At 40.2% G+C, this 17,431-nt stretch overlaps 1 protein-coding gene across 1 annotated transcript; it reads left to right on the forward strand.

Annotated features, from left to right (window-relative positions):
- The first annotated feature begins 5,630 nt into the window (after nucleotides 1–5,630).
- On the forward strand, nucleotides 5,631–6,578 carry LOC101711538 (olfactory receptor 5AK2-like). Its single transcript, XM_013067447.2, has one exon. The coding sequence runs from the start codon at nucleotides 5,631–5,633 to the stop codon at nucleotides 6,576–6,578; it is 948 nt and encodes a 315-aa protein (XP_012922901.2).
- The last annotated feature ends 10,853 nt before the right edge of the window (nucleotides 6,579–17,431 follow it).

Genomic DNA, 17,431 nt, shown 5'->3' on the forward strand with positions numbered 1-17,431 from the left:
ACTTCCCTTGTTCCTGGGTAGAAAGAACCTATATAGTGAATATGGCCATATTCCAAAACTACTACATAGATTTAATGCAATGCTGATTGAAATTCCAACAATATACTTCACAGAACTAGAGAAAACAATCCAAAAATTCACTTGGAACCAGAAGAGACCTAGAACAGCAAAAGCAATTCTAGGCAACAGAGACATGGCTGGGAATATCACAATCCCTAATTTGAACCTGTACTGCAAAGCTACTGTGATAAAAACAGCATGGTACTGGAGAAGAAACAGACCCAAAGACCACTGGAATAGATTAGAAGATGCAGAAACAACTCCAGACATATTCAGCCACCTCATCTTTGAAAAAAGGAGCCAACCACCATCATTGGAGGAAAGATAGCCTATTTAATAAATGGTGTTGGAAAAACTGGATTTCAATCTGTTAGAGATTAAACTAGACCCATACCTATCACCAGGCACTAAACTAAGATCGAAGTGGATTAAAGATCTAAATATCAAGACAGAAACACTACACTTTCTGGAAGATACATTAGGTGAACTCTTGAAGACACTGGCATAGGAAAAGACTTTATGAACAAAACCTCATAAGCATGGAAACTAGCAAAAAGAATCAACAACTGGGATCTCATCTTATTAAAAAGCTTCTGCACTGCAAGAGAAACCACCAATAGAGCTAACAGACAACCTACAATGTGGGAATAAAATTTTAGCAGCAGTAACTTAGACGAAGGTCTACTATCTAGAATATATAAAGAACTGAAAATAATCAGACCTCCAAATTCAAAGACCCAATTCAAAAATGGGCATCTAAAATGAACAGACATTTCTCAGAAAAGAAGTAAAAGCAGCAAATAAATATATGCAAAAATATTCAACATCACTGGTCATTACAGAGATGCAGATGGAAACATCACTGAGATTCCACCTCACCTCAGAAAGAATGGCTGCTATCAAGAAATCAACCAATAACAAGTGCTGGCTGGGATGTGGGGAGAACAGAATCCTTCTCCATTGTTGGTGGGAGTGCAGACTGGTGCAACCGATATGGAAGTCATTGTGGAGATGCCTCAAAGAACTAGGGCTAGAGATCCCATTTGACCCAGTGATTCCCCTGCTGGGTATCTTCCCAAAAGAATTAAAAGAATCATACCACAGTGATATATGTGCACCCATGTATATAGCGGCACAGTTTGTAAGAGCTAAAGCTTGGAAACAGCCCAAGTGCCTATAAACTGGAACCTGGATAAAGAAGATGTGGTTTTTTAAAATACGGAGTACTACTCAGCCATAAAGAATGAGAAACTAGAGTCATTTGTAGCTAAATGGATGCATATCGAGGCCATACTCTTAAGTGAAATAAATAGGACACACATTTGTAAATACTGAAAGGTTTCTCTAGTGTGAGAAACTGAAAATGTAAATAAGGATTAAAATAAATAGTTGATACTTTGAAATAGGAAAAGGTCCAAAAGGGGTAGGAGTGGTGGGAGGGGAAGGGGAAAGGAAAGCAGGGAAAGGAAAATTATGAGAAAAGAAAAAAAATGGAAATGAAGTCTATGTAAATAGGGAAGGGTAGAGGGGGTGAAGGGTGCACAGGTAATGGGGAAAAGAATAAAAACCAAGATACATCATGTACAGGTACAAGCACCCAGTGATAAATGCAAATGTATTGTATACCTAAAATGTACCAATAAAAGAATTGAAGGAAAAAGAAAGACTCAGCCAATCACCCTAGCACTGGGCTTGGCCCCCACATCACTGTTGTGAAAGGAAAAGACATCTTCATGTTTAAGCCAAATGTAATTGAGTTTTCTTCCACTAGCAGTGCAATGTAATCCTAACAGAGACACTAGGCATGTAGCATGGAAGGCTGAATTTCAGTTCTCCAGCCTTTGGCAACAGCTCCCTTTAATTCAACTCCTAGTCATGCAAAAAGCTACACACTCAAAAATCAAGCTTTCTTTAGAAATAACTCCATGAAATCTTAACCCTAGATGTATAGCCAAATAAAGGCGACTTACTTCACAGAGGGTGACCTGAAATAATCCAAGATTACAAATATAATTGGAATAAATACTAGGTACAGTTGATCTTTAAAATGTGTTAATTTTTAGGAAAATAAAAGAATTACGGGATCATTTTTTCAAAGTACAAAGGTCGATGTCATATTACAAATTGCATTTATACCACAGTATTCTTATATGAATTAAATTTGGGTTACATTTAGATTTCTCTTTACAGAAAGATATGTTTCTTTTGCCAGTTATACTGACCGAAGAAATTTAGCTGTGCCTAAGCACAGGTATTTGGAGGTGTACAATATGCTCAACCTGATTCATGGCAAGAAAGAAGAAGTAGTGGTTAATAGAAAAGTTACATGAAAAATAATTGCCCCTGTAGAAATAACAGTAATGTTTTTAACTGTCCTCCCTAGAGAGCTTCACTTTTCTTCAGTCAAATATCCCAAGTGATCTTTACTTTGTCCAATTCCATCTAAGCCCCAGCAGGGTTGCTACAGATCCCTTTGGCCCCAGCTATAAACCCCCTGATGGGGGAATCATGGGAGACTTTGGAGAGCAACCAGCCTGCACAGCAGTGCTGAGAACATGGAGCCCACGCTGCTGTAAGGAATACAAAGAGAATCCCATTTCCAGCATCAGTGGTGCCTCATGGCAGTGAGTACAGGAGGCAGCAGACCAGGAGGTGAGAGACAGAGTCCAGTGTGCTTCCTCCAGGCCAGGAGGACTCAGCTCCCCACTGGTGAAGGGAGAGAAATGCAGTGGGAGGGAGGGTGGCCAGAAAAGAAAGTAAAGGAACAAGTAAGAAAATGTAATGAGTCAACCAACTGAACCATCACTCTGTCACTAGTGTGGGCCTCTCATGGAAGCTCTGCCCATGCCATTATGGCCATGTGGGAACTCATTCAATGCCTGGCCCTAGGCTGGAAGCTCACATATGTTCACTCCCTGACCTCACTTCACATCAAACTAGGCTCTGCTTTTTTCTCTAAATTTGTATTGGATGTTGTATTTCAAAATTTCAGATTCACAGGGGGTTCCACCCATAAAACAGAATCCCCAAGAACCTTACGCACCAACTCTGCCATCTCTATAATAAAACCACCTTCTACATCCTGCCAGATCTGACTTCTAATAGTTTCTTTGGTTAAACAAATTTCTATATCAGTTAAAATGTGTATGAGCCTGTTGTTGTCACATAGGTAGGCTTTCAATCTGGGAATATAGTTTCTTTAATAGGTGCTATTCAAATTTTATATTTCCTCCAGAGTCAGTTTCATTAATTTGTCTTCCAAGGTGCTTCTTAGCAGTTGTCAAATTTATTTCAGAAAATATTTTTGTAGTATCCTTTCTATATCCTTTTAAAGTCTGTAAAATCTGTGGTAATGTCCTCTAAATTTTGATATTGTAATTTTTAAAATGTATAATTGATAATGTGTAATAGGAAGAAAATTTCTGAAGGAGTAGGGGAAGTGGGAAGGTGGGGAAAGGAAAGAAGGGAAAAGAAAAAATATGAAAAAAGAAAAAAATGGAAACAAAGGTGGAGGGGGTGAATGGAGGGCAGGGGAGGGGGGAAAAATAAGAATTAAGACGGATTATGTAATGGTACAAGATCCCAATGATGAATGTAACTGTATTTTATACCCAAAATGTGCCAATAAACTTAGTGGAGAAAAAAAGAACCTTACAAACAACCATTCCTCAGTGGTTCCATCTCAAATAAAACTTATGCCCAAACCAGGATTTTGAGACTGGTACCATCTGGGGTGGGGATGGGCCCTGTCACTTTCTCACGCAGGATTCTGAAACCAGCATAATAATGAAGACGTAGAACACACTTCACAGGGCACAGAGTCCTTGCAGGTCTCTTTGGTGCTACCCCTGATAAGTGGACACCTCTCCTGCCCCCAGACCTACCACTCTGTCCCCAGCAGTCACTAATTTGTTCTCCAGCCTCACAATTTCCTCCTTTCGGGTACAACCGCACAAGTGAAACTACATAGTATGTGACCTTTGGAAATTCCTTTTTCTTATTCACCCAATGCCCTTAAGCTTCATCTACGTTGTTGCACTTATCAACAATCTTTTTCTCATTATTTCTAACTACTATTTCACAGGATAGATGTACTGCATTTGTTTAGCAAATGTTCTGTTCTAGAACATGTTAGTTGCTTATACTTTGGTGCTATTACAAGTGAAAGTGTTATAAAAATTAGTTACCCACTTTGGTAACTAATTTTTATATTTTTGGGTGCAGACATAAATTTTGTGCAAACATAACTGTCTAAAAGTACAAGGACTGGGTTGTGTTGTAGTACATGTGTAGATTTTAAGAAACTACCAAACATTTTACAGAGTAACTATCACTTTACATTCCCACAAGCAACACATGACATATCCACTCGCCCCATATCCCTAGTGCTTTTGAGTTTTTTATTTTAATACACAATCCTCCTGAGATCCTAATTTGCCAAGGCAAGGCTCAGATTTGCAATCCTCCTGCCTCAGCCATCTAGAGTACTTGGATTACAGGAGTATGCCCCCACTGCTGGCTTCAAAAATGTTTTACCCCACTCCAGTACTTGCTTTTTCATCTGTGGCCAGGCCTTCAGAAGATCAAAGGTTTTAATTTTTACAAGGCTTAATTGATTGATTGATTGATTGATTGTCTATTCCACATTTTGAGTCAGGACTAAGAATTCCTCACTATAGCCTAGGACCTGAAAATTTTGTATTACCTTCTGGAAGTTTCATGGCTTTATATTTTGCACTTAACTCTGCAATGAGCAGAAGCAATATGGAAAGGTGTTTAAGTATAAAAGGAGAGTTTGAGGGATTATACTATATAAATAATCAACAATGAATACATGTGGGCTGTACATACAACCAGGAACAGGGCTACAGAAACTCAGAGAAAAGTGAAGACATTTCAGGCTTAAAACAGGCTCTCATTTCATACAAATCAAACTGGCACTGCATGATTTTTCCTTACACTATGCCATGACTGCAAGAAAACACAACTTCATGGAAACTACAAGCGTATGTCGTATGTCCATATACTGAAATGGGAGGCTGGCTGAAGGATAGTCAGGTAAATTTGGGAAGGGAATTATTTAGATTGGGGTGTCAAAAAGGATTACTACAACTATAAGCATAAAAGCCATTAATCATGTACAGACTACAATCATCCCCCAGAAGATTCTCTTACTCCAACTATTTCTAAATTAAAGAGAAAGAACCAGAATTCAATGATAAAGGCTAAGGAAAAGATAGAAAAAATAGAAAATCATATATCAATAATGTCTCATGCAAATACAGTATGGATAAGTAGGACAGTGCACTAATCTATGCCTTGTGAATGCTGAAAGACAGTTTTCTTCAATGTAAAATGAATCCATTCATCAAATTCCCTGAATATGGGGTGGCTTCTTTTCAAGAAAAGAGGGGGAAACAATTGGAAAATACCAATCCTGTGGGAATGTTTCTCAGGAAAGTCCAGGTCAAAATCAATGATGTGAAATGTAAAAACCTACACTGTTCAAGAAATCTCGAAGATTTCATTTCTTGGTCCTTCTCTCCATCCCGTCCAGACGTTTGGTAGCCATGACACAAGGAAATATCACCGAGGTGACCGAATTCTACCTTCTGGGATTTGGTGGACAACAAGAGCTCCAGGCTGGCCTCTTCTTCCTGTTTGTTGGGATCTACATGACGTCCATGGTGGGTAATACTGGGATGATCCTACTCATCAACACAGACATCAGATTCCAATCACCCATGTACTTCTTCTTGCAACATCTGGCTTTTGTTGACATCTGCTACACATCTGCTATCACTCCCAAGATGCTCCAGAACTTCATAGTGGAAAACAAATCCATATCGTACAGAGGATGTGTAATCCAGGTTTTGGTGTATGCGACATTTGCGACCACTGACTGCTACCTCCTGGCAGCTATGGCCGTGGACCGTTATGTAGCCATCTGCAAGCCTCTTCACTATCCCGTCATCATGTCCCAGACAGTGTGCATCCTGTTGGTAGCTGGCTCATACCTCATGGGATCAATAAACGCCTCCATACACACGGGTTTTACATTTTCCCTGTCCTTCTGTAAGTCCAACATCATCAACCACTTTTTCTGTGATGTCCCACCAATTCTCACCCTCTCTTGTTCCAATATTGACATCAACATCATGCTACTTGTTGTCCTGGTGGGATTTAACTTGACATTCACTGTGCTGGTCGTGATCTTCTCCTACATCTTCATTCTGGCCGCCATCTTAAAGATGTCTTCTGCTGCGGGCAGGAGGAAGACCTTCTCCACCTGTGCCTCCCACCTGACGGCCGTCACCATTTTCTATGGAGCCCTCTCGTACATGTACTTACAGCCTCCTTCTGAGCGCTCCCAGGAGAAAATGAAAGTGGCCTCCGTATTCTATGGCACTGTGATTCCCATGTTGAACCCTCTGATCTACAGCTTGAGAAACAAGGAGGTCAAAGAAGCTGTGAAAACGATAGGGAAAAAGTTCTTTGTGTTGAACCTAAATTGTTAAAATTCAGGACATAAAATTGCACACTGGATATGGGTTACCACATTTAGTTATTCTAAAATTGAAAACATTCAGCTTTCAAATAAGGACCAGCATTTCAATACACAACATCTTAGGTTCTGGGAAGTATTCTAAGACCTCTGCTGGGATTAATTTTCCTGAAAAACATATTTAGCAACATATTTTACACAACTCATACAGAAATCTTAGTGAAGATTATTAAAAATATAAAGAAGCATGCATAAATTTTACAAAATGTGATTGTAAACATTTTTCAAATGTGTTTTAACTGGTTAAAAAATCTGTATTTGTATTTTGCCATCATAAAAATTATTTTCCTTATTTTCTTCTCCTTTATGTAACTTTCTTAAATTGCCTAAAATGAGCTACTTTTAAAATTCTGTTAAAATTATTACAGACTTTAGTTAAATTGAATTAACTGTTTTAAAATCATCTTATGACTCAAATTATCCTCTTTATCTAAAATTCCCTTGATACATTTCCTACCACTTGAAAACATTTATTTCTGTCATTAGTTTCTGCCTATATTTTCATTCCATAGTTTTCTTACCCAGGAAAGGAAACTCTACAAATATTTTTTTTTACCGGGGATCAAACTTGGGCCCTTGTTCTTGCGAGGCAAGTGGCAGAATCACTGAGCTAAATCCCCCTGACTCTACAAATATTTTCTATTCCTACGTCCATCAGAGATCATCTAGATACAGATGGATCTAAAACCTAACCAGTGATCATTTCTTTCCAAAATCCCTGCCAATCATTTCAGTTGATACAAAGTTAAGCTACAGAAGTTCAATAGGAAACTGAATGGAGGCCAAGAAGCTACCGATTACCACAAGTTATCAAAGGAAGTATTAAAGAGCAAATACCACGGGAGGAATAGAGTGGAAGATACAATGTTCTTTCCACTAAAGCATCAATCTGTGGATTTAAAAGTGTTCTGTGGACTCCATGATGTCTAAGGCACTAGAATTGATGGCGAGCATTGGGGAAAAAGACTACTTCCAAACAATCTTTATGAACCAAATTAATACAAATAGCTCCAACACTGGTCCAGTGTCATACAAATATTAATGTAACAGTAGGGAATAAAAATGCCAACAGAGAGGAAACAGGAGCATGTAAAAAAGGACAATGCAGCCAAACCAAGTTCAGTTTCACCACACGAACACAGGAAAATTCAATATTAGAAAATCCAATAAAATGGTCTCTCCGAGAGACATCTGGACTCTTGAGCTTGTGCAGCGTGACTCACAACTGCCAGGACATCGCGACTGTGCATGGAGGGGTGAAAAGAGACAGGAGACGTGGCATCCACATAACATGTATGGCAGATTGTTCAGACTTTCCTAGAAGCACATTTAGTATTGGTGATGATGTGTTATGGACCCAGAAACCACTATGCTAAGAGAAAGGAGCCAGACAGAGCAAGACAAACACTGAGTGCTCTCACTTATCATGTGATCCAAACTGTCACTCATGGAGCACAAGGGAAGGGTGTTTCCCAGACTCAGGGAGAGTGGGAGATGCAGAGATGACGGTCGAGTAATACAAAGTTGCAGCCATACAAGATAAATACATTTTGGTCTACTGTACCACATAGGGACTTTCACGGACAATAGTGCATAGTATACTTAACATGTGGGAAAAGTGTAGATTGTGTTAAGTATTCTTACCACAGAACAATATTAATAATAAAAATAATATCAATAAAGGTAGCAAGAGGAAGCTTTGGAAGGTGATTGATATGTGCATGGCCTTGACAGAGACAAGGATTTCATGAGTGTTTACTTGTTCCCTGATGCACCGAGATGTATACAAGTATCTACAACTTTCCATATGTCAACTTTGCCTCAGAGAAGTGAGTTTAAACATGATGAAGCTACAGTTAAAGTTGCGCAATGCTAAAGATGAAGAAATAAGACCAATACAACAGATATGAAAGCCCAGAAGTAAGTCCAAATATATAGGAAGGTTTATTATGTGATCATACTGACATTGCGGCCGTAGGGTGCACGTGAATTATGTAAACAATGTTATTAAAGTAATGACTACATATTTTGAGGGATAGTAAAAGTGGAAGTTTAACACACACAACATAAACACAGATTCAAAATGACTCAATGATTTTGATTTAGAAAAACTATAAGGATAATAAAATTAAAAATACAGCTTTCTTTTCAAACATGTAGAATGAAGGCCTTTATAAATGTGACACAAAACACAAAATATATTCACTACACTAAAATCAAAGTATTCTGCATGACCAAAGAAAGTGAAAAGAAATAACATCAGGAAATAAATCTGCATACTTCTTCTAAAGAAGAGTACTTAACTGAAAATATCAATTTAAAAGCAAAATACTTTTTAAGCAGGCAACACATACAGCACATAATGGGCAAAGAATAAGATAATGGATCTTAGAAACATGTAAAGACACCCAATCTCATTCGGATAAGAAAAAGATAAACAAGGCCAAAGGATACTGTTTTTCAGATATAATGACGTCTGAGGCAAGTGTCATAACAAGAAGTGTTTAACATTTGTAGAAAGTTGCTAGATTTGCAAACAGCAATATAAGCCCATACGCCCTCCCAGGTGGGGGGCAGTGTCACGGTGGCCACAATCACACCCCTGGGACAGAGCTTCTCTCCAAAATGGGTTTGCCTCCTGCAGACATTGTTATCAAAAATATTGAAGGTGACACTGGCTCTATTGGTACACGATTGATAATTCTATAAACACCCACAAGTGCCAGGGCCAAGTCTGAGTCAACATATTCAAGAGCATGGTTGCTCCATAAAGCATAATACAGCCATGAAAAAGCATGAGACTTCTCTCCCTGCTGATTCAAGTGGGTCACCCAGAAATATAAAGTTAAAAGCAAGCTGCTAAGCAATGTGAGTAATGCACTCTCATTTGTGGCAGTGATGGAATAAAGAATAGAAGCATTGGCCGCCATTCCACCACTCCAAGGGCAGAGGAGGTGAGCCAATCCCAGTGCCCAGGAGGAGGCTCCCTGTTGCCATTCCACCACTCCTAGGGAAGAGGAGGCAAGCCAGTCCCAGTGCCCAGGAGGAGGCTCCCTGCTGTCATTCCACCACTCCTAGGGCAGAGAAGGCAAGCCAGTCCCAGTGCCCAGGAGGAGGCTCTCTGCTGTCATTCCACCACTCCTAGGGCAGAGGAGGTGAGCCAATCCCAGAGCCCAGGAGGAGACTCCCTGCCACCATTCCACCATTCCTAGAGCAGAGGAGGTGATACGCATGGGTGCCAGCAGCACACTCCTCCCTCCCTGTGGAAATGAGAAGACATGTAAACAAGCCTCAAAAACAGACTTCCAGATCACCTACAGCAACCCCAAAGGGAAACAAGATGGAACAATCTGATACTCAAACAACTGGACTCCCTGAACTGGCAACAAAAGAGAATCTGGAAAAAATGAAATCAAAAATAATTTCTCAAACAACAGGAAAGATTGTGCCCATAGTGCAAGACATGATTAATAAATCTAGAGAGGACACAGATTTTTAAAAATAGAGGATCTGAGGAACATGATGGAATCCCAACATAGGAAACAAATGGAATCCATAAAACAGATGCAAACAGATTTCCAGGAGATTAAAAACTCCATTGAAAGGGTATGCAGCAGAATGAACCAATGTGAGGATAGAATTTCAGATACAGAAGATAAGATTGCAATTAGTGACCAGGAAAAGAAAAATTGCTTCAAAATTGTAAGGGACCACAAGAAAGCAATCCAGCAGCTGCTAGACAGTACAAAGAAGAATAACATAAGACTGATTGGAGTCAATGAAGAAACAGAAGAGAGTGCAGATGACATAAAAAACTGTTCACAGAAGTGATGGGAGAAAACTTTCCAAGCAGGGGAAAAGAACTTGACATACAGATACGTGAGGCATATTGGATTCCAACTAGCCTTGCTCAAAAAAAATCTACACATTGGCATATAATAGGATTCCAGAAACCCAACAGAAGAACAAAATTCTACAAACAGTGAGAGAAAAGAAACAAATCACATACAAAGGAAAGCCCGTCAGAATCACAGCAGACTTCTCAATGCAAACCCTCAAGGCAAGAAGAGCTTGGAGTGATGTATTTCAAGCCTTAAAGGAAAACAGCCTCCAACCCAGATTGATTTACCCTGCAAAATTATCTTTCAAATTTGGTGCTATTCAAATTTTATATTGCCTCCAGAGTTAATTTCATTAATTTGTCTTCCATGGTAATTCTTAGAAGTTGTCAAATTTATTTCAAAACAGATTTTTGTAATATGCTTTCTATATCCTTTTAAATTCTGTAAAATCTGTGGTAATGTCTCCTAGATCTTGATGATATTGTAATTTTTAAAATGTATAATTGATATTGTGTAGTAGGAAGTAAAGGTCTAAAGGAGCCGGGGAAGTGGGAGGGGAAGGGGAAAGGAAAGAAGGGAAAAGAAAAAATATGAGAAAAGAAAAAAATGGAAACAAAGTCTTTGCAAACAGGGAAGGGTGGAGGGGTTGAAGGGAGGACAGGGGAAGGGGAAAAAAAATAAGAACCAAGATACATCATGTAATGATACAAGATCCCAATGATGAATGTAACTGTATTTTATACCTAAAATGTACCAGTAAACTTAATGGGGGGCGGGGGGGAGAATAGAAGCCTTAGGATATTTTCAAGCTCAATACAAGGCTTCTCCTAGATGAACCAAAACAGGGCTGGGGATTTAGCTCAGTGGTTCTGCTGCCTGCCTAGCAAGCTCAAGGACCCGAGTTCAATCCCCGGTACCAAAAAAAAAAAAAAAAAAGTACCAATAGGAGAAACATAACTGCTTCTAGCAGTGTTTATTTCCAAGGAGGACAAACTAGAGACTGGGCATCGATGGACAGAGACAGATGTAGGCTTTACTCTATGAGCTTTCCTACTTCTAATTGACACTCTTTCAATGGATTGTTATTTATCAAAAATGGAAGGGAGGGAGAGAAGAGAGGAAAGAGAGGAGAGAAGCCCAGAGGGAGGGAAGGGGGAGAAAAGAATAAATTGCTAAGCAGCTCTCAAAAATCAAGTAATAGTCTCTGTCAGCAGTAAAAATAAATAAATAAATAAATAAATAAATAAATAAGTAAATTGGGTCCCTCTGGAAAGTTTAAATTCTTTTCCACCAGAGAATAACAGATGAGCTCTGTTTATGCACCTTATCTCAGCCTCTGGAGCCTCCAACCCTCCAGGGAGCCAGCGTGGATCCAGGAGGCCCCCGCTATAGACTCCCTGATGGGGAGGAACCACTCTGAGAGGCCCTGGTGGTGAGCAGTCGGCCCCAGCTGCACAACAAGGACCTGCAGAAGCAACACTGAGTGAGTAAAACAGGGCAAAGCCCCTTTGAACATCAGCTGTGTCTCAGGGAAGCCGAGGCGGGTGGGAAGCAGAAGGGCAGAGGGTGAGAGGGTGTCCAGCCTGTCTCCCCTGGCCAGGACTCAGCCTCATCACAGGGCCTGGGGTGGAGCCAAGAACCCTGGGGCGTGCCTGGGAAGGAACTCCAAGAGCAAATAAGTGAATGAGGAGCAAATAGCTGAATGAATCAACCAACTCTGGATCACTCACCAGTGCCACCTGCCCTCAGTGTGAGTTTGCCTGTGCTTAGGACCATTCCAGAACCACTTGTTCCATGCTGGGAACTTAAGTAAAATCACTTACTTGGCCTACCCATCATTTCAAAGCAAGCTTTAATTTTTTCCTCTGTATTCGGATCCTACTCTTTATTTTGAGGTCCCATAGATTCATAGGAAGTTACAAAGGTAGTACACAGAGCCCCTGTGGACCTTCCACCCAGGTTTCCCTGCACAGTTACATCTGACACAACTATACTGCCACACCAGAACCTGATGTTGACATTGGCACTGTGTGTGTGTGTGTGTGTGTGTGTGTGTGTGTGTGTGCTCTGGGTCATTTTCCCCCTTGTGTGCCTTCCTGTAACCACTTTGATAACCAGGATGTTGTATGTGGCATCCCAGATGAGAGATTCCAGAGTTTTTCCACAAGACCCCTCACAGACATACACACCCCCTCCACCTACCACTTCTCACCCCCAATAGTCATAATGTGCTCTCTCTCAGTTCAACTTTAACAGTTTGACAATGTTATACAAATCATCACTCAAGGTGTGACCTTTGCAAATTAGCCTTTCGATGCAACACAATGCCATTGAGATCCACCCAGCTGTTGCATTTATCAACAATTTGTTCCACTTAATTTCTAAGTACAATTCCATGTGTAGATGCACGGCAATTTGTTTAACCGACAAAGGGACACAGAGCATGTATTTGTGTGCAGTTCGGGGCTATTAAAATAGAAGCTGACATAAACGTCTGTTTACGCATTTTGGTGTGGCCATAAACAGCACTGTCTAGCAATCAAAAACTAGCCTGTCTAATACAGTTTTAGATTTTTAGGAAACTAAGCTATTTTCCTGAATGATTGCACCAATTTATTATTTATAAATGAAGCCTTTCTTTTGCCCCTTGAAGGAGAGTTTACGGCTTTGTTTCTGTTATTGGTCCCCAGATTGAGTTTATTGTGTCCAGGAGACACGCATTATATCATTTTGAATATTTTAAGTTGATAAAGAACATTTATGTTATAGCAGGTGGGCTATCCTGACATATATTTTTGCATGCTCAAAAATATGTACTCTGCTCATGTTAGAGTATTCTATAAATAGCACGTTCTTTATTTTGACTGATTTTCCATCTACTTGTTCAACCAATCTCTAAGAGATGACTGCTGGATTCTCTACTTATAATTTAGGATCACCCATTCATTCCTCATTTTTATCAGCTTTTCCTCCATATTTATTATGGGTCTCCAGTTTGCTGCTCACATATTTAGGATTGCTCTTTCTTCTTGGAACACTAATCTTTCTCTCTGTCTCTCTCTGTCTCTCTCTCTCTGTGTCTCTCTCTCTCTGTTCCTCCCTGGTAATTTTCTTTGCTGTGAAGTCTACTTCATCGGATATTAAATAGTTATCTTTCTATCTTTTGATTGAGGTTTGCATGGTATATCTACCTCTTCCTTTTCTTTTGACCTGCCAATATTATTACATTTGATGTAATTTTCTTTCACACAATATATAATAGCATAATGTTCTTTATCTACTCTGAAAACTCTGTGTCTTAACTCAAATCAAACTAAAGAATCTTGGGATATCAGGAGAGATGAAACAGCCTAGAAACTGCAAAACAATGTAGGTCAATTCAACACACTTCCTTTTCCTTTGAGTTTGCTAAATTATGTTTAACTGTTGTAGAATAACTTTTAACAGTCCTTGTATGGTTCTTAATGTGTGTAGAGGAAATGTGTATGATAATCATTTTAAATGGGAGAAAGGAAATGATTTAAAAAACAAGGTTTCTATATAACCTCAATAAATAAAATGCAACAATTATGTACTTATAACACATAGATCAGCCATAAAAATGCTAGAAAGATGTATACTAAAAACAATATAGATAAATGAAAAGGGATTCTAAAATGTTCAAGTGACTCACAGAAAATGAAGGGGGAAGCAAAGAAACAATACACAGAAAAATGAACATAAAACAAAAAATAAAATTGTGTATTCGAGCCTTAGCTTATCATCACAATATACCAGGTACATGGTCTTCATTTTAAAACAATAAGAGTCATGAATTCCAAGTAGAAAACTGAAAGTCAAAGAACGAAGTTTGTTAAGTCTAAAACATAAGGTTCTCTGTCATCCCAAGCCACACCCAGGGATAATTATAATGAGGAGTTAGGTGTGGATCCTATCTCAGCTTCATCTGTGCACAGGCAGAGAGGGTAAAAGTGAGACAGAGTGAGAGCCTGGCTGTGGAAAGGGCCCACATTCTAAACGTGAAAACTCAGGGCCTCACGCTTGCCTGGCAGGCACTCCGCAGCTGAGCTACATCCCCGGCTACATTTATCTCAAAGTTTGGTCTGTGCACTTATCTACTGTAGTAATCTACTGTGAACTCTTTAAACATACTCCCAACTCATTTTTTAGAAACATAGTCGCGGTGCTAATAATTAACTTCTAACTAATCTCCATCACACCCGCCTTTGTAGAGAAAGGGGTGACACAGAAGGGTCAGACTCTGCCTCTATGAACTGGCAGGGCATGAATTCAAGCACGAGGCCACCAGTCTCCTTTCACTGCCAAAGATGAATAAAACTAAGGTTCTGGAGATGATTATTACAAGAGGAAGGAATAAGGGGAGTGGGAGGGAGCTCTAAGGGAGGGCAATCAGAGATATGGGCAAAGTATGTTATGTACATGTATCATAATACCACAATGATACCCAATGTTTCATAGATTAACAGGCACCAGTGAACAATACACATAAGAATTGGCAGAGCTTCAGAGGCACTGTTCCAAGTCTGTGTTAAGCATTATTACGAGAGTGGGCCCTTTTCTCTGCATTCGTCTGATTAGGAAATGTCTCCATCACCCTTGAAACCAAATCGCCCATATGACCCCACCCACTCTCTGAGTCTGTGAGTCTGTGAGGTGGGTCAGGGAGCTGCTTCTCGGCCCTTGGAAAGTATCTCCCAAATATTATGTCACTTTATTTGCATCCAGAATGATGAAAGTGAAAGTGATACCGTAGATGTCATCGCTCCGTCACTCTTCTGCTTTACATGGACCCCGAACCCCTCCAGCCTCGTCTGCTGAGTGCTTTTTCCTGCCCAATGAGAGCCTCTTCTACTCTTCTGCTTCTGTTTCGGCTATTTTCCAAAATAAGTGACCCTGCCAGAACTTGCTTCTTCAAAGTGCTCAGTAAATGTTGAGGACAATAGGGCCTCCTTCCCTTTTTGAAGTTTCCCCCACAGTGCTTATTTCTCGAGGAATTTCAAACAATCAGAGAAGCTGGTATCAACAACTGGCTGCGTTCACTACTTTCCCATCGGGCAGGGCTCGCCCTCCCAACCACCTTCCCTGTGGGTGTGCTCTGCTCAGTCCCTGATGTGGGAGCCAGGGACTCAGCTGCTGCGCTCAGAGCCCTCTGCTCCTCCATCAGCAAGCTCCTTCTTTTCTATGACATTTACACATATACAGCATGGAAACTCTGTGAACAATAACTCTGACATGTGTTTACACATATTATTCCCAACTAATCTAATTAGCAAATTTTAATACATATATATACATATTACACTAGTTATATCCCCTCATGTCCATGAAAGTAACAATTAGAGGTAGAGACAGAGAGAGACAGAGGCAGATATGGATACAGACAGGATTTTGTTGGGGAAGGTTGTTCAAGATGGTCTTTCTCCCTTGAAATTTCCGCTTCTGGGAAATGGCCTTCTTCTCTCTCAGGTAACACAGAAGCTTTTTTCCGTGTATTCACATTGATAATCCAAGGGAGCACTGATGTCTTAGGCAAGCTGGTTGCTTACCCAAGCAGTGTACTGTAGGTGTTTCTTAGGAGGCTCTCGACCTATCTTCACCCTTCTAATGAATATTCCCTTCTGGGCTCTCGCGGTGCACCTGCTCCTGCCCCTCCTCAGCATTAAGGACACTGTGGTATTAATATGGTTGATTCTAAGTTTCCCCCATCACTGATTCTGTACTTGGTCATTTGGGTCTGATAAATCACTAATCAATCATCAACCATCATTTTAGGGAGAAACTTGTAATGTTATCACGTCTTTATCTTTTTTTAATTAAAAATCTACATCATGGTATGACAAAAATAAGAGTGGCTTAAAGTAAGATTAAGTATTATAAAGGGGAAAGTCTCTAACTCTTGGTCAGGTATAACAAGAGAAATTCTGGATCACATGAAATTCAGGAAGGAGGGGCATTGCTGGCAGGAGGACCACTGTGCCGCTCTGGGTGGAACGTGTTTCCCAAATTCACCTGTTGCAAATGTCATCCCCAAAGCAGTAGCATTGGGAGTAAGAGATCTAGTTAGAGGTGATTAGGACACGAGGCTGTTTTCATGGCTGAACTGAGGTTGTTAGTGTAATGATTCTTCTCAATTCTGTGTTTGTCATGAAAGCAAGTATGACCCTTCTGTCCCTCACCTCCTCTCACCTTCCCACTCCTGCCCTCGGCAGGTATGGCCACTGCATTGGGAATTGCTCATTTTCTGCCATCTATGCTGTCATAGCAATGCAAAGGAAGACAAGAAAAGGACTCTGTCCACAAAATCATTCAGGAACTCAGCCTGAAAGGAAGGGTAATAAGCAACAGAGAAGTGTCACCATGCCTCAAAGATAAAACACGATGCCCAGTTAAGTTTCATCTGCAGATAAACAGAAACAATTGTTTATTTTAGTATGTCCCATGCAAACCGTAGGCCACATTTCTACTAAAAACTATATTATGGGCCTGAAATTCAGATTTTTAACTTTTTGTCCTGTATTATATCTGGCAATGAAAACACACAATTGTCAAAATCTTCCTGAAGTCAATATTCAACTAACAGATGGGCAAGAAAGGGAATAGAAAGTTCTAGGGTTCCAGTTGGCATGGAAAGGGGCAGCTGGGGGTGGTTCAGGTCTCAGGGAAGCCCGCATTACTTTAGTCCATGGCTCAGTGGGCAGAACATGATGCCACAACCACACACAAACATATCTGGTTGGAAATGTGACTCGCTCTCTTCCCAGAAGAAAGGACACACACACTGGCGGGTAGCAAGCCATGTTCTATGAGAGCAAGTCTATGATACTCCACAAGGGGCAGTGCTTGGAGACTTTGAGGGTTTATGTTACATGAAAAAAAAACTGTGCAAGAGAACTTGTCAGATATATACCCAACCAGATCTAGGGCAACCCTGACTCAGACAAAA

This window comes from Heterocephalus glaber, unplaced genomic scaffold, assembly GCF_053883595.1.
Source record: "Heterocephalus glaber isolate CG9 unplaced genomic scaffold, H.glaber_assembly_v1.0 deba00001805, whole genome shotgun sequence".
Taxonomy (NCBI): Eukaryota; Metazoa; Chordata; class Mammalia; order Rodentia; family Bathyergidae; genus Heterocephalus; species Heterocephalus glaber.

What these genes read in the sequence shown, in the direction of transcription:
- LOC101711538 (XM_013067447.2), top strand. Translation starts at nt 5,631, where the DNA reads ATGACACAAGGAAATATCACCGAGGTGACCGAATTCTACCTTCTGGGA.